General features: G+C 43.8%; 3 protein-coding genes across 3 annotated transcripts in view; 1 reads left to right on the top strand and 2 right to left on the bottom strand.

The window, feature by feature from the left end:
- Positions 1–9,184, bottom strand: part of LOC109885136 (A disintegrin and metalloproteinase with thrombospondin motifs 7) — a 47,266-nt gene extending 38,082 nt beyond the window's left edge. The window contains exons 1-2 of the mRNA XM_031817904.1: positions 8,698–9,184; positions 1,774–2,141 (exon numbers count right to left, since the gene is read on the bottom strand). Of these exons, the coding sequence (XP_031673764.1) occupies positions 1,774–2,141; positions 8,698–8,815 (486 nt within the window). The 5' untranslated portion in view covers positions 8,816–9,184. The remainder of the gene's footprint in view (positions 1–1,773; positions 2,142–8,697) is intronic.
- A 2,658-nt stretch (positions 9,185–11,842) lies between these two features.
- Positions 11,843–13,905, top strand: LOC109885139 (relaxin-3 receptor 1-like). Its single transcript, XM_020476994.2, has one exon. The coding sequence runs from the start codon at positions 12,194–12,196 to the stop codon at positions 13,400–13,402; it is 1,209 nt and encodes a 402-aa protein (XP_020332583.1). The 5' UTR covers positions 11,843–12,193; the 3' UTR covers positions 13,403–13,905.
- Positions 13,906–16,966: 3,061 nt separating this feature from the next.
- On the bottom strand, positions 16,967–21,115 carry LOC116365188 (calmodulin-like protein 4). Its single transcript, XM_031817903.1, has 2 exons — positions 20,900–21,115; positions 16,967–17,704 (listed from the first exon to the last, which is right to left on the bottom strand). Exons 1-2 carry the CDS (start codon positions 21,048–21,050, stop codon positions 17,607–17,609), a joined length of 249 nt encoding a protein of 82 aa, XP_031673763.1. The 5' UTR covers positions 21,051–21,115; the 3' UTR covers positions 16,967–17,606.
- Positions 21,116–27,186: the final 6,071 nt, after the last annotated feature.

Raw genomic sequence — 27,186 nt, 5'->3', positions numbered from 1 at the left:
TGTAGGGAGAAAGGAATACAGTAATAATGAACAGTATGATGTTGTTGGATAGGGCTTGTAGGGAGAAAGGAACACAGTAATAATGGAACAGTATGATGTTGTTGATAGGGCTTGTAGGGAGAAAGGAATACAGTAATAATGGGACAGTATGATGTTGTTGATAGGGCTTGTAGGGAGAAAGGAATACAGTAATAATGGACAGTATGATGTTGATAGGGCTTGTAGGGAGAAAGGAATACAGTAATAATGGACAGTATGATGTTGATAGGGCTTGTAGGGAGAAAGGAATACAGTAATAATGAACAGTATGATATTGTGGGACGTGGACAGCAGTCACAGAGGAGAGATGGGATGTGGACAGCAATCACAGAGGAGAGATGGGACATGGACGGTAGTCACAAAGTAGAGATGGGACGTGGACAGCAATCACGGAGGATAGCTGGGATGTGACAGTGAACAAAGAGGAGAGGTAGAATGTGGACAGCGGTCACAGAGGAGAGGTGGTATGTGGACAGCGGTCACAGATGTGACAGTGAACACATGCTTTATGATTCAGTTTGAGTGACCTACACTAGTGGATAAGTAAGACAATGAGAGGTAAATTGATCATGCGTAAACACAACACAGGCTCCATCGCTTGTTCTGTTCATGGAAGCATGATGATGTGTTTCACACCCACATGTCATCGATGACATCCAGCCTGATTTTAGATGAAAGGTGCTCTAACACTTGTGATGTCAAACGCATCCTCTCAAGCACAGCTCACAGGTGCCTTCACCAACCAGTCACTGGTTTTCCATGGATGGTGCAATCTAATAATATAACTACACTAACAGAGCAGGAATGAGGCCAACAGCACATAATGAATTCAGAGACAACTATAAAAAATAGTACTTAAACATCATCTGTTCAGACGTGTGTTTAAAGATTGAAACTAAGTTGAAGCCAGTGTGGCATACAACATTATACAGTAGTACTTACTGCTTATTGCAAAGCATTAGCATATTTTTATCAGAGCTAGAGGAATTAAATACACCTCTAATGAATCGTCATTTACAATTTCACCTAAAAATGTAATAAATCTTCTTTGGTTTTGTATAATAATATATGCCATTTAGCAAACACTTTCATCCAGTCTCATGCACAGAACCAAAGCGGAAAACAAAAACGGGATAGGACCAGTCATTGGCATCGATCAACATTATGTTTTTGATCAATTGTATTTCTACTTTGACTTGTTACCCTAGGAACAGAGAAGTTCTAGAAGTTAAACGTTTTGCATGACCCTTTAGGATGTGAAAGTAAAAACAGATATCTCAGTAGGTCAGCAGTGGCGGTCTCAGTAGGTCAGCAGTGACGGTCTCAGTAGGTCAGCAGTGACGGTCTCAGTAGGTCAGCAGTGAGGGTCTCAGTAGGTCAGCAGTGACGGTCTCAGTAGGTCAGCAGTGAGGGTCTCAGTAGGTCAGCAGTGATGGTCTCAGTAAGTCAGCAGTGACGGTCTCAGTAGGTCAGCAGTGACAGTCTCAGTAGGTCAGCAGTGACGGTCTCAGTAGGTCAGCAGTGACGGTCTCAGTAGGTCAGCAGTGACGGTCTCAGTAGGTCAGCAGTGAGGGTCTCAGTAGGTTAGCAGTGACGGTCTCAGTAGGTTAGCAGTGACGGTCTCAGTAGGTTAGCAGTGACGGTCTCAGTAGGTTAGCAGTGACGGTCTCAGTAGGTTAGCAGTGACGGTCTCAGTATGTTCGCAGTGACGGTCTATCTCCCCCTCTCACTCACCAGGCCGTCACAAGTGCTTATAGCCGCCCTCCCCTTCATGGTTGCCTGGTCCCACACGTCCCCGATAAAGTGGCACAGCGAAGGGCCATGGCTGCGTATTTTGGCCCCCTCCATGCCTCCGTACCTTCGCTCAGTCAGGAAACCAGGAGCCAGCAAGTGTGGGTTGAGGGTGAGGTTGAAGTGCAGATTGTGGCCACCGTGCTGCAACTGGTAGAACACCCGTGTAGGATTTCCTGGTTCCCCCTGGGTTTCCCTCCGCTGTACCCGGCTGACGCGGTGGGACACAAAGTTGGACAGGAAGTGACCTTTGGCGTCCACTCGGTAGGGGTGAACGACCTCGTACTGCGGAAGCCCCTGTAGAAAGCTCTCTGGTTGGGAGAGAAAATAAAAACATGCTGTCTACTAATTGACTGTGAGGTTGTAAACAAACTTGGCAAGCTGTAAACAGTTCCATCTGCACAAGGCACACATACACTATCCATCATTTAAACAGGGGTTGAATATGACTACAGTATGTCTGTCTTTTTTACTCGAGGATGAGCATGTGACCCAGTATCCACCAATGGCAGGCAATAGCCATGTGGAGTCGTGGATGAGGTCTCACAACGGGCGCTAACTAACTAGGGCTTCGGGTTACTATAGAAGCTGACTGGAGTGTCGATCAGTCTGCTGTACTCTCCTACGCTACGTCTGCCTACACCCGGTTCCTGGCAGGGGGGGCATCATCACGGTGATCGGCGGCGTGCTGCCCCGCTGTGCCACCTTCAATGATCGGATGAGGCTTAAGGCCCTCACTTACACGCAGACAGAAACATACACGCACACACAAGCACCGTTCAAAGAACGGCATGCACCTCACAGCACTTTAATCATATGCTAGTGGTGCCCTAGTAGTATGCACCTCACAGCACTTTAATCATATGCTAGTGGTGCCCTAGTAGTATGCACCTCACAGCACTGTAATCATATGCTAGTGGTGCCCTAGTAGTATGCACCTCACAGCACTTTAATCATATGCTAGTGGTGCCCTAGTAGTATGCACCTCACAGCACTTTAATCATATGCTAGTGGTGCCCTAGTAGTATGCACCTCACAGCACTTTAATCATATGCTAGTGGTGCCCTAGCAGCATGCACCTCACAGCACTTTAATCATATGCTAGTGGTGCCCTAGTAGTATGCACCTCACAGCACTTTAATCATATGCTAGTGGTGCCCTAGTAGTATGCACCTCACAGCACTTTAATCATATGCTAGTGGTGCCCTAGCAGCATGCACCTCACAGCACTTTAATCATATGCTAGTGGTGCCCTAGTAGTATGCACCTCACAGCACTTTAATCATATGCTAGTTGTGCCCTAGTAGTATGCACCTCACAGCACTTTAATCATATGCTAGTGGTGCCCTAGTAGTATGCACCTCACAGCACTTTAATCATATGCTAGTGGTGCCCTAGTAGTATGCACCTCACAGCACTGTAATCATATGCTAGTGGTGCCCTAGTAGTATGCACCTCACAGCACTGTAATCATATGCTAGTGGTGCCCTAGTAGTATGCACCTCACAGCACTTTAATCATATGCTAGTGGTGCCCTAGTAGTATGCACCTCACAGCACTTTAATCATATGCTAGTGGTGCCCTAGTAGTATGCACCTCACAGCACTTTAATCATATGCTAGTGGTGCCCTAGTAGTATGCACCTCACAGCACTTTAATCATATGCTAGTGGTGCCCTAGCAGTATGCACCTCACAGCACTTTAATCATATGCTAGTGGTGCCCTAGTAGTATGCACCTCACAGCACTTTAATCATATGCTAGTGGTGCCCTAGCAGCATGCACCTCACAGCACTTTAATCATATGCTAGTGGTGCCCTAGTAGTATGCACCTCACAGCACTTTAATCATATGCTAGTGGTGCCCTAGCAGCATGCACCTCACAGCACTTTAATCATATGCTAGTGGTGCCCTAGCAGCATGCACCTCACAGCACTTTAATCATATGCTAGTGGTGCCCGAGCAGCATGCACCTCACAGCACTTTAATCATATGCTAGTGGTGCCCTAGTAGTATGCACCTCACAGCACTTTAATCATATGCTAGTGGTGCCCTAGTAGCATGCACCTCACAGCATTTTAATCATATGCTAGTGGTTCCCTAGCAGCATGCACCTCACAGCACTTTAATCATATGCTAGTGGTGCCCTAGCAGCATGCACCTCACAGCACTTTAATCATATGCTAGTGGTGCCCTAGTAGTATGCACCTCACAGCACTTTAATCATATGCTAGTGGTGCCCTAGCAGCATGCACCTCACAGCACTTTAATCATATGCTAGTGGTGCCCTAGTAGTATGCACCTCACAGCACTTTAATCATATGCTAGTGGTGCCCTAGTAGTATGCACCTCACAGCACTTTAATCATATGCTAGTGGTGCCCTAGTAGTATGCACCTCACAGCACTTTAATCATATGCTAGTGGTGCCCTAGTAGTATGCACCTCACAGCACTTTAATCATATGCTAGTGGTGCCCTAGCAGTATGCTAGATGTGCAATAGCAGTATGCTAGATGTGCCCTAGTAGTATGCTAGATGTGCAATAGCAGTATGCTAGGTGTGCCTTAGTAGCATGCTAGATGTGCCCTAGTAGTATGCACCTCACAGCACTTTAATCATATGCTAGTGGTGCCCGAGCAGCATGCACCTCACAGCACTTTAATCATATGCTAGTGGTGCCCTAGCAGTATGCACCTCACAGCACTTTAATCATATGCTAGTGGTGCCCTAGCAGTATGCACCTCACAGCACTTTAATCATATGCTAGTGGTGCCCTAGCAGTATGCTTGATGTGCCCTAGTAGTATGCTAGATGTGCAGTAGCAGTATGCTAGATGTGCAATAGCAGTATGCTAGATGTGCAATAGCAGTTTGCTAGATGTACCTTAGTAGTATGCTAGATGTGCCCTAGTACTATGCTAGATGTGCAATAGCAGTATGCTAGATGTGCAATAGCAGTATGCTAGATGTGCCCTAGTAGTATGCTAGATGTGCCCTAGTAGTATGCTAGTGGTGCCCTAGTAGTATGCTAGATGTGCCCTAGTAGTATGCACCTCACAGCACTTTAATCATATTCTAGTGGTGCCCTAGCAGTATGCACCTCACAGCACTTTAATCATATGCTAGTGGTGCCCTAGCAGCATGCACCTCACAGCACTTTAATCATATGCTAGTGGTGCCCTAGTAGTATGCACCTCACAGCACTTTAATCATATGCTAGTGGTGCCCTAGCAGTATGCTTGATGTGCCCTAGTAGTATGCTAAATGTGCAATAGCAGTATGCTAGATGTGCAATAGCAGTATGCTAGATGTGCAATAGCAGTATGCTAGATGTGCAATAGCAGTATGCTAGATGTACCTTAGTAGTATGCTAGATGTGCCCTAGTAGTATGCTAGATGTGCAATAGCAGTATGCTAGATGTGCCCTAATAGTATGCTAGATGTGCCCTAGTAGTATGCTAGATGTGCAATAGTAGTATGCTAGATGTGCCCTAGTAGTATGCTAGATGTGCCCTAGTAGTATGCTAGTGGTGCCCTAGTAGTATGCTAGATGTGCCTTAGTAGCATGCTAGATGTGCCCTAGTAGTATGCTAGTGGTGCCCTAGTAGTATGCTAGATGTGCCCTGGTAGTATGCTAGATGTGCCCTAGTAGTATGCTAGATGTGCCCTAGTAGTATGCTTGATGTGCACTAGTAATATGCTAGTGGTGCCCTAGCAGTATGCTAGCAGTTACATAGGCAGTCACAGTGTATTCACATGGTAGTAGTTACATAGGCAGTCACAGTGTATTCACATGGTAGTAGTTACATTGGCAGTCACAGTGTATTCACATGGTAGTAGTTACACAGGCAGTCACAGTGTATTCACATGGTAGTAGTTACATAGGCAGTCACAGTGTATTCACATGGTAGTAGTTACATAGGCAGTCACAGTGTATTCACATGGTAGTAGTTACATAGGCAGTCACAGTGTATTCACATGGTAGTAGTTTCATAGGCAGTCACAGTGTATTCACATGGTAGTAGTTACATAGGCAGTCACAGTGTATTCACATGGTAGTAGTTACATAGGCAGTCACAGTGTATTCACATGGTAGTAGTTACATAGGCAGTCACAGTATAATCACATGGTAGAGGTTACATAGGCAGTCACAGTGTATTCACATGGTAGTAGTTACATAGGCAGTCACAGTATAATCACATAGTAGAGGTTACATAGGCAGTCACAGTGTATTCACATGGTAGTAGTTACATAGGCAGTCACAGTGTATTCACAATTAACTATTACGCTAAATGAATAGTGAAAGTGGCTTCATCAAAGCACTGGTTTTCCATGTTTGAATCTCCATGGCAATATAACTGTATATCTCTATACTACTACCTTCAGGAATGTATACTGTTTAACATGACTTTCTCATCTCTTTACCTGAAAAGCTATGACAGTGACAAATGTATTAATCACAAAGGAGAGGAGAATAAAAACATCACTAATCCTTTCTATAAAACACAGACCTAACAGAAAGATCTGTAAGCCATCTCTATTTCTGCCTAAAATTCAAAGAGTAATTCAGAACAGGTTTCACTTCAAGTCAGACCAGTCTGTCTCACAGGAGTAAACAGGGAGCTGATTTGAATGGGTGAGATGCGGTGGAGGTATATAGGAAGTGAAGGGTAGTGACTGTTTTTTTTCTTTACTTTGGGGTGTTTAAGAGTTGCTCTCACAGGGAATGTGTTATGCCAACCCTGAGACTGTTGAATCCTTTGATAGAGGACAGTGCCCACCAGTAGTGTCAAGTGCCATCCCAAATGCCACTGCTGCAGTACCAAGCTATCTCCCCTGTGTCAGTCCATCGCCTCACAAACCGATTACACTTAGCCTTGGCTCCCCAGAGCACTCGCTAAGGTTGATTTGTATGGATGGTAGAGTGTCAAACAGCCCAAAGGTGTATCTAGACTGCTTATGGAAGGCCTTTCCCTTGTTCACTAAGGCTGATACAGAACACAGGGAGACCAAGGGGAGAGGGGTGAAGGAGAGAGAGAAGGGGGGAGAGAAAGAGAGAGAAGGGGGGAAGGAGAGAGAGAAGGGGTGAAGGAGAGAGAGAAGGGGTGAAGGAGAGAGAGAAGGGGTGAAGGAGAGAGAGAAGGGGTGAAGGAGAGAGAGAAGAGGTGAAGGAGAGAGAGAAGAGGTGAAGGAGAGAGAGAAGAGGTGAAGGAGAGAGAGAAGGGGTGAAGGAGAGAGAGAAGGGGGGAGAGAAATAGAGAGAAGGGGTGAAGGAGAGAGAGAAGGGTGGAAGGAGAGAGAGAAGGGGTGAAGGAGAGAGAGAAGGGGTGAAGGAGAGAGAGAAGGGGTGAAGGAGAGAGAGAAGGGGTGAAGGAGAGAGAGAAGGGGTGAAGGAGAGAGAGAAGGGGTGAAGGAGAGAGAGAAGGGGGGAGAGAAAGAGAGAGATGCGCAACTGGAATATTTGTTCAAAAGTAAGTGTAGTACTGGTATTCTTTTTTTAAATCAACCCCCCTTTTTTCTCACACCAAGACACTTCAGCTCAGAGGCCAACTTTAGGTTAACTACTATATCTAGTATCCTAAACACAGGAGGTTGATGGCACCTTAATAGGGGAGGACGGCTTGTGGTAATGACTGGAATGGATTAGGTGGAATGGTACGAAATACATCAAATACATGGTTTGATGCCATTCCATTCGCTCCGACCCAGCCATTATTATGAGGCGTCCTCCCCTCAGCAGCCTCCACTGATCCTAACACAGCATGAGTTATTGGACTAACGGGAGCCAATACTTTAAAGAACAGAACACAAATAATCCTGATGCCATTCACTCATGTTGTTTGCAGGGTAGTTTAAATTGACTAGTGGAATGAATGTGACTATCACTGTGAGGTACAGACACAGTAGGTAAGCATGAGCGTGTTTATATGACATATTCAGGCATGACCCAAGTAAAGTTTAGGGTAGCAAACTACAGCTAGGCTACTAGAATTTTAAGCATGGCTGAAGCGTTAGAGGCGGCTCAATTATGCATCTCTCTGGTGGGGAGGAAAAACCCTGCAATACTGTAGCTGTTCTCATACAAGCTGGAAATAGGTATAGCCTGGGAACATCACGTCTGTTTTGAGTCATGTGCTCATGGGATTTCGGCACCTCATTCAATGCATAAAATGGGAAAACATAACCTTTATAAGTGTCAATATTTCCCAAGTGAACTGCTTGCATAGATCAGTCATCGCTAGGCTGTTTGTGTAAAGGCTGCGTAGATCAGTCACATCACTAGTCTGTGTGTGTAAAGGGTGCGTAGATCAGTCACATCGCTGGTCTGTGTGTGTAAAGGGTGCGTAGATCAGTCACATCACTAGTCTGTGTGTGTAAAGGGAGCGTAGATTAGTCACATCGCTAGGCTATGTGTGTGTGTGAGTTGAGGCTGCGTAGATCAGTCACATCGCTAGGCTATGTGTGTGAGTTGAGGCTGCGTAGATCAGTCACATCGCTAGGCTATGTGTGTGTGAGTTGAGGTTGCGTAGATCAGTCACATCGCTAGGCTATGTGTGTGTGAGTTGAGGTTGCGTAGATCAGTCACATCGCTAGGCTATGTGTGTGTGAGTTGAGGCTGCGGAGATCAGTCACATCGCTAGGCTATGTGTGTGTGAGTTGAGGTTGCGTAGATCAGTCACATCGCTAGGCTATGTGTGTGTGAGTTCAGTCTATGTGGAGCTGAGCAGTTGCCAATAGTCTGCAGAGGTCCCCTTGTTACTGACATTTTAAAATGCCAGCATAGCTGAACTATTGCATAAAACTATTTAAAATAAAAGTAACGTTATATGTCAGACGAATGATTCATTGATTTTAAGAGGCTGGCTTACCCGTCTCTTGTTCAAATCCAAATGTTTTACTGTTGTTAAACATCGCCAAGATCCCCGCTGCAACCAAAAAGTAAATTGGAGAGAAAGGTTGTGCAAGTCCGCAGTGTAAGTAAATCATCTTGTTGGAAGGTAAAGAAAGACAATATGTTATTATGCTTTATCCTCACTGTACCGACTGTCATTTCAAACACTTTCAATGTTGTAGTGAAACACTTATATCCCGCTAGAACCATGTACTTTAGACATAGAATGCGTGACGCCGGCGATATAAACTTAATTAACTTCTGTACGACGTTGTATCCTTCCTCAGTGATTTTCACACGCGTCTTTTGCGTTCCAAGAATTGTAAACTGTAAGTGTTGTTTGCTGACAAGACGATGTCCTCCTTTCTTCCATCAAGGCCCCTTCGACAGCCCTGACAGTTAGGAACTTTCCCTAACAAGCCAAACTTTGCTGAAGAACCTCCCTCTCCGATACAGTTTAGTGGGTGGACTTGAGAGAATAGAATGCCTTTCAGTAGTAGCCCAGGGGATGGTAGGTGATGGGGAAACTATTACTATTACATTACATTATTTGGATTGCCTGTTAAAATAAAAATACGTATGGTGTGCACTTGTAAATATTTTTCTTTTACCTTTATTTAAGTCAGTTAAGAACAAATTCTTATTTTCAATGACGGCCTAGAAACAGTGGGTTCTGTCGCAGAAGGACAGATTTGTACCTTGTCAGCTCGGGGGTTTGAACTTGCAACCTTCCGGTTACAGGTCCAACGCTCTAACAACTAGGCTACCCTGCCGCCCCGATAAAGTGGGATAGTTGAGGAAAATCGAATTGACACATTTAACCGGATGCCAAACAGGCATCCCGATACGCAATAAAGGCTAATATTACGATTGTAACACCATATTAAATAATATTGCTTGTAAATTATAAGCCTACAGCGACACTTTAGCCTACTGTATAATCTCGTTCGCATGGTTACTGCGCAGAGCACCAATGTATAACGGGACCTGTGTGCATTATGCACTGTGAGGAGCCCCAAACTCCAAGGAAATCATAAACACGACTGATCAATTGCATTATGTTTCCTTTGAAAAGTATACTTTAATCTTGGAGCTCAGAATACTGTGTATCCCCCTATGGAAATTATGTGTCAAACTCATTCCTCCTAGGGCCTATGCTGGGTTTTTTGTTTTTCCTTTCAATTAAGACCTAGACAACCAGGTGAGGGGAGTTCCTTACTAATCAGTGACCTTAATTAATCGAGTACAAAGTAGGAGCAAAAACCCGCAGACACACGGTCCTCCGTGGAACAAGATTGACACGTTCCCCATAAGCGTCCTTCACTGATCTACTGTTGGTTGAGCCATCATGTTGCCCCCTCTAGCGGAAGAGGGCGGTCAGTTTGGCACAAAATGTCGAGAATAAATATGGAAATGTCATAGAATGAAGAAGGAAAAATACGTTAGAATGAAGAAGGAAAAAGACTTGTAAAATGTAATGTCTGCCATGTTAAAGCCGATAAGGAAACCAATATGAGTAGGCTAGAGAAGGGGGAGGTTTTGGTATTCTTTCGTGCCCAAGGGAGGAAGAACTGTTTCATTGTTTTGCCACACTATTTTGGTCCTATTCAAACCATAAAGTATTGGCGAATGGTCAAGTAAATAATATCCCATAATTCATTATATTTTGTTACATGTCAGGGACCTTTTTTCCCCATATAAAAACAGCCGCCCGCCGCGACCGGGAGACCCCATGGACGACGCAGCCTGTCCCATCGCTGTCCCTCCTGTGGCGGGCCGGGGCGCAAGCACGCTGACACCGTCGCCAGGTGTATGGTGTTTCCTCCGATACATTGCTGTGTATGTATGTGTGTGTGTATATATGTGTATATATATGTATGTGTGTGTATATATATATATACATATATACATATATAATAAACAAGTACTCTATGTGGACACCTGCTCATCAAACATCTCATTCCAAAATCATGGGCATTGATATGGACTTGGTCCCCCTTTGCTTCTATAACAGCCTCCACTCTTCTGGGAAGGCTTTCTACTAGATGTTGGAACATTGCTGCAGGGACTTGCTTCCATTCAGCCACAAGAGCATAAGTGAGGTTGGGCACTGATGTTGGACGATTAGAGATTCCTCATAGTCAGCGTTCCAATTCATCCCAAAGGTGTTCAATGTGGTTAAGGTCAGGGCTCTGTGCAGGCCAGTCAAGTTCTTCCACACCGATCAACAAACCATTTCTGTGTGGACCTCGCTTTGTGTATGGGGGAATTGTCATGCTGGAAGAGGAAAGGGCCTTTCCCAAACTGTTGCCACAAAGTTGGAAGAACAGAATTGTCTAGAATGTCATTGTTTTCTGTAGCATTAAGTTTTCCCTTCACTGGAACTAAGAGGCCTAGCCTGAACCATGAAAAACAGCCCCAAACCATTATTCCTCTTCCACCAGACTTTACAGTTGGCACTATGTATTGGGACAGGTAGCATTCTCCTCCCATCCACCAAACCCAGATTAGTCTGTCCGACTGCCAGATGGTGAAGCATGTTTCATCACTCCAGAGAACGTGTTTCCACTGCTCCAGAATCCAATGGCAGCGAGCTTTATACCACTCCAGCTGACTCTTGGCATTGCGCATGGTGATTTTAGGCTTGTGTGTGGCTGCTCTGCCATGGACACCCATTTCATGAAGCTCCAGTTCTTGTGCTGATGTTGCTTCCAGAGGCAGTTTGGAACTTGGTATTGAGAGTTGCAACCAAGGCCAGACGATTTTTATGTGCTTCAGCATTCGGCGGTGCTGTTCTGTGAGCTTGTGTGGCCTACCACTTCCCAGCTGAGCCGTTAATGCTCCTAGACATTTCCAAATTTGACGACCTGACTTGTTGGAAAGATGGCATCCACATTGAAATTCACTGAGCTCTTCAGTAAGGCCATTCTACTGCCAATGTTTGTCTATGGAGATTGCATGGCTGTGTGCTCAGTTTTATACACCTGTCAGCAAAGGGTATGGCTGAAATAGCTGGATCCACTCTTTTGAAGGGGTGTCCACGTTCTTTTATACATATAGTGTAACTTATTTTATTTTGGTATCTGAAAATTCATATTTTGTGGAGACCTATCAGCAGTTTATTCACAAAGGTCTATCACAGAAAGGTCTATCACAGAAAGGTCTATCACAGAAAGGTCCATCATGTCTCAAACGACCAATCCACGCGATGCAGGGGCAGGCGCTGTGAACACGCACGACTACGCACCTGTATAAGACTCCAGTCTCAAGATGCCAAGTTTCACATTGATTGCGGCGTTATAAAGGACCGTAGACACGATAACTTTTATCATACAAGCTTCAATTACATAAAATGAACAGCTAAAATAAGCACTCAGTTGTATGGAGCGCGAGGACTATTCTGTGTTTGATAGGCCATCGAGAAGCGACATGATGCTAGTAGAAGCACCGGTGTTGCATTCTTATCTGTGAGGATGGGCGAGCTACTCAACCACAGTGGGATTTTGGCATTGAACAGGACTTTAATGGATGATGACAAATTCGGCAGTCTGGAGGATATTGACGTGACCGCGGACGGCACTCCGATTCTAAGGATAATCATCTCCGTTGTTTACTCCATTGTGTGCGCGGTAGGGTTAATTGGGAACTTGTTAGTCTTTTTCCTAATGAGGTTAAAACAGGGCCGGAAGAAATCGAGTATTAACTTTTTCATCATCAACTTGGCAGTGACGGACTTCCAGTTTGTGTTGACTCTGCCGTTCTGGGCAGTGGACACCGCACTGGACTTCAGCTGGCCGTTTGGAGACGCCATGTGTAAAATCATCCTTTCCGTAACAGTTATGAACATGTACGCTAGCGTGTTCTTTCTGACTGCTATGAGTGTGACCAGATACTGGTCTGTCGCCTCGGCTCTGAAGAACCGGTCGAGACAGAGGTCGTGTTCGGTGAAATTGGTGTGCGCGGTGCTGTGGGTCTCCGCAACCATTGCCACAGCACCCACTACCATTTTCTCCTCAGTGACCGTAGTGGCGGGGGAGAAGCTCTGCCTCATCAGGTTCCCTGAGGGACATGACTGGCTCGCGCTCTATCATCTCCAAAAAATCATCATAGCGTTCGTAATACCCATGCTGATAGTGTCCGTCTGCTATCTGATGCTCTTACGGTTTATCCGTCTGAGGAGCATGAACAACAACCACCCCAAAAGGAGGTCGAGGGTGACCAAATCTGTCACCATCGTCGTCCTCTCCTTCTTTCTTTGCTGGATGCCAAATCACGCCATCACATTCTGGGGTGTATTGGTGAAATTTAACGCTGTCAATTGGGATAAATCCTACTATTTGGTCCACACCTATGTATTCCCGGTGACTGTGTGCCTCGCGCATGCCAATAGCTGCTTGAACCCAGTTCTGTATTGTCTCATGCGACGTGAATTCAGAAAGATGCTGAAGGATTTGTTTTGGAGAATTTCCTCACCAGCCATCTCCAAAGCCTGTACAATACGTACGTTTACGGGGACGTGCAACACACGTGTAACACACGACGACAACCAAGGGGTTATTCCCTTGAATGTTCTAGACACCACACAATGTCGACTATCCTTTATTGACAGACCGGATCTTCCCGCAATACCGGGTCTACCCGGAATGGCACCTGAAGATTCACAGTGCATCCACCAGATATAATGCACTTACTCTGTGAAACGACTTGCTGTAATTACGCATGCATTTTGGAACTATAAATGACAGAGTTCTTGAGTTCCCAATGTTGTCATTACCCACGAGGCACCAATTGCGCAGAGTAGGCCAACGGAGTGAAAAGCAGTATTTACAGAAATGTGGTGCGTCCCTGGCACGCACTGGAATGGGTAGGACATGTACTTGGTAAACTTTGCGCGCAATGATTACATGTTGATTTTAAGATAAGAGAGTCACAAATTTAGAGTACACCGAAGTCCATATTCCCTGTGGATAGTATGCCCTGTGTTGGAATGTTGAGATGTTTCTTCTGTCTTCCATTCAAGCTCACACATTGCCATTCAGAGCCAATGCACACATTTTTGGTACATGAAAATGGAAATAAATGTGATCTTATTAATATGTTATCAGTGCTTCTGTTGTGGTATCTGAATATATGGCTGAATGTAAAAGGGTCATTGCAATGTATGTGAAATAAAGAGAATATCAATTAAGCATCTTGGTCGATTGATATATTCAGACAATATGTTGTGTGGGTCAATTTGCTAGATATCAATTACTAAAACTCATTAGATGTCGAGAAATAGTCGATTGGAGATATTCAATGCGTTATTGGAGATTACTTAATGCGTAAGGCCGCACAAGTTGAGCTGTAACTGCGACGATATAATGAATTGGAAGTAGACAGTACTTCATAAATAAAGATAAGCATATTTGAATGAGTTTGAGATGGTTGCCAACTCCGGAAGCCGGCCTACGGTTATCTACTTCATTTGACCGAGATTACACTTTCAGAAATCGTAATGACACTCAAATCTATTAATATTAAGAAATCGACCGGCCCGGACCAATGTAACATTTATTTCCCCCAAATTGGTGCAGAGATCTTTGCTGTCCTTCTCACGCATATATTCAATCTTTCATTGACGAGTGATACGATTCCAAAAGTCTGGAAAGCAGCTTACGTCAGTCACCCTTAAACATCTTGGTCGATTGATATATTCAGGCAATGTGTTGTGCGGGTCAATTGGATAACGTTGGATAACTATCGTCCCGTTTGTAAACTGTCTGCACTGGAAACATCTTTGGAAAATCTGGTTGAACTCACAATTGAAAGACTTTCTGTATAATATCTAATTTGATCTAAATTCCAGTGGGTTTTAGAGCCAAGTACAATTACTGCAGTAACTAAGGTTGTAGGTGATATCCTAGATGCTCAGGACAAGAAACATCACTGTGTTTCATTTTTTTATTGACTTATCAAAGGCCTTTGTTGACCAATCCCTGCCCCCCAAAAAAGGTTGGTTTAAGGGTTGAAGCATTGGATTGGTTCCAAAACGACCTTTCTGACAGAATTGAGTGTGTAGCACAGAGGGTAATACATCTGAGCTTCAAAGGCTCATTTCCCCAGGGTTCAATTTTAGGTCTGATCCTTTTTTACAATGCATATAAATGATACAGCGAAGAGTGTATGCTGATGACAGAATGATTTATTCTAGTACATCTTGAAGGCTTTTCAGGATTTACAGTTGGCTTTTGACGCTGTTTGAATTTAAACTTGTGCTTAATGCAAGGAAAGGCTTTTCTCTTTGAAAGTAGACACATGGAGTCACTTGCAGATTTCAACTCTAAAAAGTCAGGAAACTGATAAGGTCACCTATAAGTATCTTGGGAATTGGTTAGAAGAAAAGCTGAATTTTAAACAGCACATTGATAACTTCACCAGAGAACTGAAGTTGAAATTGGGTTTTTCTTTTAGGAACAAAACTTGTTTTTCAATGTTAGTCAGAAAGGATCTTGTTCAAATCACTTTATTATCAGTGCTGGATTATAGTGCCTATATGCCTTAACAAGTACCTTAACTCTGGACACAGTGTATCATGGTGCTTTTAAGATGTATCACCAATGCCAGATTCCTCTCTCACCCATCACTGTGATTTGTATGGCCTGGTGCAATGGACCTCTCTCTCCATGGTGCAAACACACTGGTGCACTTTTGTGTAAATAGAAAGCATTGATAAGGCAGCCCCTTTTGTGTCTCTGTTCCTTCCTGACCAGGTCAGTCACTCAATACAGTCTTCGTTCAGTCGCTGCCGTCCTTGTCTGTTCCTAAGTCTAGAACAGATATGGGGAAACAAGATTTTTTCCCCCAGAATTCCGGAACATGCTTCATTCTGGAACATGCATCAAAAGATATTCAACTTTGGGGAGTTAAGTGTCCTTCCCGGTTTTTAAGACCATGTTTTTGATAGCTACAGTTTCATATTGTTTATGTATTTGTATTTTTGAAACATATTATGTACACGCTGTTATTTCCCTGTTTCGCCATCTTGCCAGGTCACCCAGGCAACAGGTTTCTAACCTCAATGAGTCCTACTTGGTTAATCAAAATAAAACTATTATGTTTGGTAGAGGTGTGGTGAAGCGTTTCCCTAACTCGGTCCTCGGGACAACATTTAGTTTTTTTCCCCTAGCACAACAGATTCAAATAATCAACTCATCATCAAGCTATGTTTTTTTTAAATCAGCTGTGTAGTGCTTGGACAAAAACCAAAACGTGCATCCCTTGGAGTCCCCCAGGACCGAGTTTGGGAAACGCTGGGTGCTGGGTCATGATGTAATGAAGATGTACAGGCAACTGCCAAAATAAAGGAAACACCAACCAGTGTTTTAATAGGGCATTGGGCCACCACGTGCCCCCCAGAACAGCTTCAATGTGTCTTGGCAGATTCTACCAGTCAGGAACTCTATTGGAGGGATGCGACACCATTCTTCCACGAGAAATTCCATATTGGTGTTTTGTTGATGGTGGTGGAAAACGCCGTCTCTGGCATCGCTCCAGAACCTCCCATTAGTGTTCCACTGGGTTGAGATCTAGTGATACACATTCTCTGTTTTTCTAAACATGCTGTGTTCCTTTGAGACCCCTCTTTCAAAGTCACAGAGATGTCTTCTAGCTTGGTAGCCAAAATAACACACAACTGGGCAATTTGATACGTGACCCTAAGCATGATGGGATGTTTTAATTGCTCAGGAACCACACCTGTGTGGAAGCACCTGCTTTCAATATACTTTGGTATCCCTCAAGTGTTTCCCTCATTTGGTCAGTTCCATGTATATTCTCCACATATTCTTCCTGCCCCCCTGCACTCATTATTAATGGATTAGCATTATTGGATGACTAAATTAAATGGCATTACATTCTTGGAAAAATAATATATGCTTACTGACAATACATTAGGCAGAGAATTCCTTTGACATGCGTAATTTATGCCCAAAATGCATGGTGTGCACAAATAATGCCCCTCGAATAGCAGGCTGCAGTTGCACACTTGACAAAACGCCCAGTGTGTGTGCAAATCATTTGAATCCTTCCTACATATCTAGTATTTAAAAATATATATATTCCTACTAATGATGTTGAATAATTTGGTTATTATGACATGTAAATATTGACTAAAATTGTTATTGTAAAGAATATTGTGGGAGGAACAAACAACATGCACAACTTTTTAGTTCAATGGTATGGCTGAAAGAGCTTGGGTGACTGCATCATGTAAACTACATTTATTAAATCCTACACCTAGAACATAAGTTCAACAAACAGTTTAAAACTCAAAATCGAAAGGGATATTTTAGTTGATTTTGTTTATTTTAATGTCCATTACATATTGCACATGCAGCAGATACTCTTCCTGCAGATACTCTTCCTGCAGCAAGTCAAATAAACCCGCCCAATTAGAATTTAAAAAAAGACATCCATTTAATTAATCAAATGCACTTGTATAAATGATAGAAAGTAGCGTACAATAGACACAAACCTAGATGATCAATAAATTAAGTGCATGGAGGTGGTTGGGTAATGCTCAGTGCATGCAGGTGGTTGGGTAATGCTCAGTGCATGCAGGTGGTTGGGTAATGCTCAGTGCATGCAGGTGGTTGGGTAATGCTCAGTGCATGCAGGTGGTTGGGTAATGCTCAGTGCATGCAGGTGGTTGGGTAATGCTCAGTGCATGGAGGTGGTTGGGTAATGCTCAGTGCATGCAGGTGGTTGGGTAATGCTCAGTGCATGGAGGTGGTTGGGTAATGCTCAGTGCATGCAGGTGGTTGGGTAATGCTCAGTGCATGCATAACCAGGTCCCTTCAATGACCATGCTTCCCTGTCATAAAGGACGTCATCTCCTCCTGTCCCTCAGTAATCCACTGACGGTAGTGTCACCATCCTGGTGAACTCCTCGTAGTGCACGTTGCCATTAGACTTCACGTTGGCTTCTCTGAACAGCTCGTCCACTGCAAAGTTTAGAGGGGAAACAACTTCATGTTAATTCGCCGATCTGGGACCAACAACAAGTATGTCAGCAGGTAGAAACTTTAAAACATTAACTCCATTCAAATGATGTGTTTTATCATTTGCAAATGTACACAAGAATCAGTTAATGTATGTGTTGACACATTTGGTGTTTGGTATTTTATTAGGATCCCCATTAGATGTTGCAAAAACAGCAACTACTCTTCCTGGGGTTCAACACAAAACATGAAACATAACACAGAATGACATCATACAGAACATCATTAGACAAGAACAGCTCAAGGACAGAACTACATACATTTTAAACAGGCACCACGTTGCCTCCATACCAATACACACAAACTATCTAGGTCCAATAGGGGAGAGGCGTTGTGCCGCGAAGTGTCGCTTTATCTGTTTTTTGAAACCAGGTTTGCTTTTTATTTCAGCAATATGAGATGGAAGTTCCATGCAATAAGCGCTCTATATAAAAATATACATTTTCTTGAATTTGTTCTGGATTTGGGGACTATGAAAAGACCCCTGGTGGCATAAGTGCGTGCATCAGAGCTGTGTGTAAGTTGACTATGCAAACAATTTGGGATTTTCAACACATGAATGTTTCTTATAAAAAGAAGTGATGCAGTCAGTCTCTCCTCAACTCTTAGCCAAGAGAGACTGGCATAGTATTTATATCAGCCCTTTGATTACAATGAAGATCAAAACGTGCCGCTCTGTTCTGGACCAGCTGCAGCTGAACTAGGTATTTCCTTGCAGCACTGGACCACACATCTGGACAATAATCAAGATTAGACAAAACTAGAGCCTGCAGAATGAGGATGACTTGACCCACTGGGACAGATAGCAATTCAATTTCTCTTGGAGTTACTTGGGGCATCACAACAGTCTAAAGAGGCCTTGTTTCTGCACTCATTTAACCCTTTACCATCCTGTGAATTGGCCTATGGATAGGGCCACATGATAAAAAAAATTACCCCCTTTTTCGTTATATCCAATTGGTAGTTACGATCTTGTCTCATCGCTGCAAATCCCCAACGGACTCGGGAGGGGCGAAGGTCGAGAGCCACGCGTCCTCCGTAACATGACCTGCCAAGCCGCCACTGCTTCTTGACACACTGCTTGCTTAACCCGGAAGCCAGCCGCACCAATGTGTCAGAGCCCGGCCCGCCACAAGGAGTCGCTAGAGCACAATGAGACAAGGAAATCCCCCTCCAGCTAAACCCTCCCCTAACCCGGACGATGCTGGGCCAATTGTGCGCCACAACATGGGGTTCCCGGTCACATCCGCCTGTGACACAGCCTGGGATGGAACTGGTTAGGGCTACCTTGACATGTTTCTTACAGAAGACATATGAAAAGCATATGCATTTGCATGGTACAAATTGAAAGGGAACAGTTGAGATTATTAGATCAACAGGTGAGGACAACAGTTTACCTGACAAGACTGAATCCAAGCACTTGATGTTATGTGCATTTTACATTATGTACTTTTTTGCCACATTTGTTCATAACAAAATGTGAAAATACTCTGGATACATTCAGTAACATGATAATATTCCTGTAAAATGTGTTGCAACACAAGACAGAACAATAAGAGGTTTGAGAGAGAGGTGTAACTGCTCTCCAAAGTGTGCACATTTCCTAAGAAATGTCAATGCACTTTTATGACTCAAAGAAAAGGCTTCAACTGTAAGGTGCCTTTTTGAGCTCCTAGCTGTGGAGGAATTAGAGCGAGGACACGTGTAGTTATTTTGTTTGGAACACAACCCTGCAATCACACAATTACTGTTGTTGTTTAAGCAATTGAAGAACGGTCCATTATAAAAATCGCAATCTGGGTCAGATGGGAATCATTTGAAAGCTTGTTCTATTGCCAACATGACAAGCTAAATAATGAAATATGATATGAAAGTGTTAGGATTTCACAATGCAATTTACGGAAACATATCGTACATTTGGTTCGCATAGACAGGTTAGCTGACAACGTCACGTGATTCAATGGGGTAGAAGTCGTGTTGTGATTCTGGATGGCCAGATAGCTACCAACAATGAAAATAAGCTGGCATGAGGCTCATTTCAACTAGTTTTATTTTGTTCATGATAATATGTCTTGTTTTGAGGTGTTTGGACAGATGTCATATCACTGCTAATATGGCAAACATATGCTAGATAGCTAACCAACAACTGTAACAATGTATTTGAGAGACAAGTGCTCATTGTGCAAATTGAATAAATACAAATATATTTTGCGTTTCAACAATCTAAGCCAACCCCATAGTTGCGCGGTTGTTGCTAAACAACCAAACCAGTCTATATAAAGGCATCATGAGTGCATTCAAGTGCATGTGCCAAGGCAAATGTTCTTCACTGTAGACAGACAGACTCATTCTGTTCAAAATAAACCAGGGTATGACGCCATGTCTTCTTGTAACTATACATCAAACATGGTGATCATAAACGGTGTATATGAAATTAGATTTATGACATGAAAATGTGAAGTGCACATTTGGACTCACGGGTGTTAAGGTTGCTTGTATGACATCAAAGCAGTATTTATTATAATCCTCAACGTTTTATCTTTCAAAATACATAGAGTCCTCTTAATTTACAACATTTCCCTCACGCAGACAAAACATTTTTAAAAAGTTGCCCAATTAGCTGGAGGGATGGGGGCAACTTCTTGTCTCTGCAGTGCTCAAGTTCAGATCGGCTGTCAGTCAAAACCCAGACAGAGCTGTGAAGCACAGAGCCTGAGCTCTGATGTCATGTATAGCATGTTACTGTACAGACACTGAGTTCCAATTGAGGTGTTTATCAGTGTACAAATCTGCCATTTTCATCCCGTATACGGGTACAAGCGTAAAGGGTTAAAAGAGCTGAACTGATCAACTAATACCAGGTAAAGTTATACCAGTTATATTAGACTTTTTTGTTTTTGTTTACCTCTACCATCTGTTCAGATCAGTGCAGATGATGTATAAGAGATTGTAAGAAGGAGCCAATTCAGACTGTTGAGCTGCACTTTCAGGGCCAGTTTCCCGGACCCAGATTAAGCCTACCTACTGCTCCTGCATTAAACAGCATTTTCAATAGAGGCTCCATTAGGCATTATATCCAGTCCTGTCTTAATCCACGACAGCTAAAACCCTTAGTGATAGAAACACATTGTAGGCTACCTTCTTTATCAGTCAGCTTCTCTCCTAGCTTGGTGAGCTTGGCCCGGAGCTCCGAGGCCAGGATGTAGCCCTTCTTCTGCTTGTCCGTCATCCTCATGGCCTCCAGGATCTCCGCCTTGGGGTCCTCTTGCTGGATCTGCCGGTGCATCATGGTCAGGAAGGTGGAGAAGTCTAGCTCGCCCTTCTTTTCTGGAGAAGGACGGATATTAGTAGAGAACTAATCACCTGCAAAGGGCACCATTGATCCAAAATAGGCCTAAATGCTGCTGTTAAAGTGACTGGTTATCTGCAACATGGCCGAGTTGTGGTATATTTCCATACAACTGTACTGAGCATGGTTGGTTATTCCTTACTTCAATCAAATAACTTGTTAGGGTAGTGGTGTGTGTCAATATGGCTGCATTTACACAGACAGCCCAATTCTGATATTTTTCCCACTAATGGATCTTTTGACCAATCACATCAGATCTTTTCACATCTTTTTCAGCGCTGATCTGATTGGTAAAAAAAAGTGAAAAAATATCAGAATTGGGCTGTCTGCTTAATGTGTAAAATAATGAACTGCAAATGGGCATGAAGTTCAGAGTAACAGAGCAGGCAAACTTTTTGACTCTCAGAAAAACATTCTGTTCAATATTGTAAATCGGGAATTTGGGGATTGATGGAAAAAATTCCTGTGGAGTCAAACGTGTTCTAACCAAAGTCATTTTCACATTACCAAATCAGTTAATTGGTTTGAATATTTCTCAGTACTTCCCCCAGGTTAAAAAGTTCAGTGCAGAAAGGTTGAAGAGCTGAGAGAAGATAAATCTTTTTTTAATGAAATAAATGTAATTGGAACAAGTTTGGGACAGATTTCAGCTGACGTGTTGGTTACACTCAATGTGACAACTTCTCCCTCTACCCATCCCCCAAGTAGCAGCTTGCCTGCCTACTAAATAATTTATGGCCAAAACCTCACTACGATTCATAAACAGTATGGCTTGATCAACAGGTGTCTAGCGCCGCCTCAATATTCTAATGTCTTCCGCTTCCCTGCTTGTTCCCTTCATCTGCACTGACCTTTAAACAGGCCGTGGTGAGGGAGAGGAAGTCCCTTTAGAACCCTCAAACTCAACCAGTTCCACTGTGTTTGTTTTATCATTCCCATTTAATCAGGGACTGATTTAGACCTGGAACACCAGGTGGGCGCAATTAATTATCAGGGAGAACAGAAAACCATCAGGCTCCGGACCTCGTAGGGTCAGCGTTCAATACCCCTGCTATAGACTACTGAGATGCCCCCAGGGTTCTAGACCAGGGCTCTCCCAACCTTGTTCCTGGAGAGCTACTCTTCACTCCAACTCCAGTTGTAACTAACCTGATTCAGCTTATTAACTAGCTAATTATTAGAATCAGGTGCGCTAGATTAGGTTTGGTGTGAAAACCTACAGGACCATAGCTCTCCAGAAACAGGGTTGGAGAGACTTGCCGTAGACTATTGACATTCCCCCAGGGTAGGTCACTCTCGACCAGGGGTACTCAACTCTTACCCTACCCAGTCCGGAGCCTGCTGGTTTTCTGCTTTACCTGATTAGAGGGGAACAATTTAAAAAATGCAGTAGAGCGGGCTTTCAGGTCCAGAGTTGAGTTTGAGGTCTATAGACCAGTGGTTCCTAAACTTTTTATAGTCCCGTACCCCTTCAAACATTCAACCTCCAGCTGCGTACCCCCTCTAGCACCAGGGTCAGTGCATTCTCAAATGTTGTATTTTGCCATCATTGTAAGCCTGCCACACACCCAAAATACAACATTTGAGAATGCACTGACCCTGGTGCTAGAGGGGGTACGCAGCTGGAGGTTGAATGTTTGAAGGGGTACGGGACTATAAAAAGTTTAGGAACCACTGGTCTATAGACCTCAAACTCAAGAAAAGATACATTTATTAAACCTCAAAATGGGTGTGAGTTTTTGTCACAACCCGGTTAATGGGAAGTGGCAAAGAGCTCTTATAGGACCAGGGCACATATAATAAATCATTTTGCTCTTTATTTAACCATCTTACATATAAAACCTTATTTGAAAGGATGCACCTAACTCTGCAATGTTGGGTTGTATTGCCTGTATTTAGTTTTCATGCTAGTGAGGGCTGAGAATCCACTCTCACATAAGTACGTGGTTGCAAAGGGCATCAATGTCTTCACAGCGCGATTTGCCAAGGCAGGATACTCTGAGCGCAGCCCAATCCAGAAATCCAGAAAACAAGGCACTCTTGTTCAGATATCGGCAAGTGGACTGGAGGCAGGGAAATAGTTAAAATAGTTAACGAATCTTTTCGAATCTTCCCGCACATTGAATATAGTTGCGGAGAGTCCCTATAATCCTAGATTCAGATGATTAAAACGAGAAAAATCATCACCCAGATCGGCCAGCCGTGTGAGAAACTCATGCAAGCGGTCAGACAAGGGAATAAACTTTAATCTCGTCTCTCAATTAAAAAAATGTGTCAATACTGCCCCTTGATAACCAGCGCACAAAACTTTAAATGGTCGCTGCCCATATCATTGCATAGTGCAGAAAATACACAAGAGTTCAAGGGCCCTTGATTTACCAAGGTTAACCATTTTACTGTAGTGTCCAATTTTTTTTTCAAGCTGTCAGGCATTCCCTTGGCAGCAACAGCCTCTCAGTGGATGCTGCAGTGTACTCCAGTGGCGTCGGGGAACAACTACTTACACGCGCGTTACCACTCCACTATGTCTCCCTGTCAGTACAGATATCAACACATCTTGACCACCAAAATCCATTTTATGTCACAAGGCTGTCCAATACATCCTCTCCTGTTGTCCTAGTTTCCAGTGGTTTGCAGAAGAGGATGTCTTCCTTAATTGACCCCCCATAAACATAACGGACATATGCCAGGCCCGCCACTGGCTTGTATGCGAAGCAGTAATTGTTTCAAAACATCTCCTGCCATGCCACTGATGCATCGTGAAACGGTGTTGTTTGATGAAGACATTGTCTGTATAGTTTTTTGGGCCTATTGTCCCAGCCATATCCGCGGCAGAAGGAAGAATGAAGTCCTCCACAATAGTATGGGGCTTGCCTGTCCAAGCCACTCGGTAGCTCATCATATAAGACACTTCTAGCTCCTTCTTATTAATGGTATCTGTTGCTTTTATACATGTCTTACTACTTGAAAGTCATCTTAATTCTCGCTCAAAAAACTCCTGTTGCTTATTTCAATGGCATGTTTTGTTTGTGAATGTCTGCGCAAGTGTGAAGTTTTCATCGAGTTGTGAGATAGTACTTTTGCACATAACACACTGTGACTGAGGAAAGGCACTACTCCCAATATAAGTGAACCCCAAATCAATGTAGTTCTCATCATATTTGCGCCTCTTCGATGGTCCAACGTCCCTGTCTGTTGTTCGGTGCTTTCCTGGCTAAGGGGGGTAGTAGCTCTTCGGCTGCATCAGATTTACAACTGTCAGTGTCCATGCTAGCTAACAACAAATGTATAATTACTGATGCTAGCATTGGATGTGCTCGTGGAAGCAGAACAACTTGTGTCGTCGACAGGTGCAGGTGTAGTACTGCTGGTAGTAGCAGTACTACCAGTAGAGCTGGTATGTGTCTCTATGGACGTCCATTGTCCATTAATCAATTTTCGAGCAAACAGAATGAGCAGTAGCTACATACGGACTGTTAGTGGAATTCCTGCAAGAGAGTAACGGTTAATGCCTTTGACATTGTGTTGTTATTTCGCTGAACACTAGATGGTTAAAATAAAATTGGCAGTGAACCTCACCCAAATGTATAGTCCCGTTGGAAAATAGAAATGTACTGTTTGAAAATGTGCTAATTTATTTTTATGTGAATAATATTTTTATTTGGCGTACCCCTGACGTCATTGCACATACCCCTGGGTGGTTTGAAAATACCTGCTCTAGACTACTGAGATGCCCCCAGGGTAAGTCACTCTAGACTCTAGACCCGCCTGTCCAACATCACTACTCTGGACGGCTCTGACTTAGAATACGTGGACAACTACAAATACTTAGGTGTCTGGTTAGACTGTAAACTCTCCTTCCAGACCCATATCAAACATCTCCAATCCAAAGTTAAATCTAGAATTGGCTTCCTATTTCGCAACAAAGCATCCTTCACTCATGCTGCCAAACATACCTTGTAAAACTGACCATCCTACCAATCCTCGACTTTGGCGATGTCATTTACAAAATAGCCTCCAATACCCTACTCAACAAATTGGATGCAGTCTATCACAGTGCAATCCGTTTTATCACCAAAGCCCCATATACTACCCACCATTGCGACCTGTACGCTCTCGTTGGCTGGCCCTCGCTTCATACTCGTCGCCAAACCCACTGGCTCCATGTCATCTACAAGACCCTGCTAGGTAAAGTCCCCCCTTATCTCAGCTCGCTGGTCACCATAGCATCTCCCACCTGTAGCACACGCTCCAGCACGTATATCTCTCTAGTCACCCCCAAAACCAATTCTTTCTTTGGCCGCCTCTCCTTCCAGTTCTCTGCTGCCAATGACTGGAACGAACTACAAAAATCTCTGAAACTGGAAACACTTATCTCCTCACTAGCTTTAAGCACCAACTGTCAGAGCAGCTCACAGATTACTGCACCTGTACATAGCCCACCTATAATTTAGCCCAAACAACTACCTCTTTCCCAACTGTATTTAATTTTAATTATTTATTATTTTGCTCCTTTGCACCCCATTATTTTTATTTCTACTTTGCACATTCTTCCATTGCAAAACTACCATTCCAGTATTTTACTTGCTATATTGTATTTACTTTGCCATCTTGGCCTTTTTTGCCTTTACCTCCCTTCTCACCTCATTTGCTCACATTGTATATAGACTGTTTATACTGCATTATTGACTGTATGTTTGTTTTACTCCATGTGTAACTCTGTGTCGTTTTATCTGTCGAACTGCTTTGCTTTATCTTGGCCAGGTCGCAATTGTAAATGAGAACTTGTTCTCAACTTGCCTACCTGGTTAAATAAAGGTGTTCTCAGCTAGCCTACCTGGTTAAATAAAGGTAAAATAAAAAAATAAAAAGACTACTGAGATGTCCCCAGGGTAAGTCACTCTAGACTACTGAGATGGCCCCAGGGTAAGTCACTCTAGACTACTGAGATGCCACCAGGGTAAGTCAGTCTAGACTACTGAGATGTCCCCAGGGTAAGTCACTCTAGACTACTGAGATGTCTCCAGGTAAGTCACTCTAGAATACTGAGATGCCCCACCAGGTGGTAAGTCACTCTAGACTACTGAGATGCCCACCAGGGTAAGTCACTCTAGACTACTGAGATGCCCACCAGGGTAAGTCACTCTAGACTACTGAGATGTCCCCAGGGTAAGTCACTCTAGACTACTGAGATGTCCCCAGGGTAAGTCACTCTAGACTACTGAGATGTCCCCAGGGTAAGTCACTCTAGACTACTGAGATGTCCCCAGGGTAAGTCACTCTAGACTACTGAGATGTCCCCAGGGTAAGTCACTCTAGACTACTGAGATGTCCCCAGGTAAGTCACTCTAGACTACTGAGATGTCCCCAGGGTAAGTCACTCTAGACTACTGAGATGTCCCCAGGGTAAGTCACTCTAGACTACTGAGATGTCCCCAGGTAAGTCACTCTAGACTACTGAGATGTCCCCAGGGTAAGTCACTCTAGACTACTGAGATGTCCCCAGGGTAAGTCACTCTAGACTACTGAGATGCCCAGGGTAAGTCACTCTAGACTACTGAGATGGCCCGAGGGTAAGTCACTCTAGACTACTGAGATGGCCCCAGGGTAAGTCACTCTAGACTACTGAGATGTCCCCAGGGTAAGTCACTAGACTACTGAGATGTCCCCAGGGTAAGTCACTCTAGACTACTGAGATGGCCCCAGGGTCAGTCACTCTAGACTACTGAGATGTCCCCAGGGTAAGTCACTCTAGACTACTGAGATGTCCCCAGGGTAAGTCACTCTAGACTACTGAGATGTCCCCAGGGTAAGTCACTCTAGACTACTGAGATGTCCCCAGGGTAAGTCACTCTAGACTACTGAGATGTCCCAGGGTAAGTCACTCTAGACTACTGAGATGTCCCCAGGTAAGTCACTCTAGACTACTGAGATGGCCCCAGGGTAGTCACTCTAGACACTACTGATATGGCCCCAGGGTAAGTCACTCTCAGACTACTGAGATGTCCCCAGGGTAAGTCACTCTAGACTACTGAGATGTCCCCAGGGTAAGTCACTCTAGACTACTGAGATGCCC

Source organism: Oncorhynchus kisutch, unplaced genomic scaffold (genome assembly GCF_002021735.2).
Source record: "Oncorhynchus kisutch isolate 150728-3 unplaced genomic scaffold, Okis_V2 scaffold1190, whole genome shotgun sequence".
NCBI classification, from domain to species: domain Eukaryota; kingdom Metazoa; phylum Chordata; class Actinopteri; order Salmoniformes; family Salmonidae; genus Oncorhynchus; species Oncorhynchus kisutch.
Note: the sequence above shows the minus strand (reverse complement) of the source record. Positions and strands in the feature narration are given on the sequence as shown.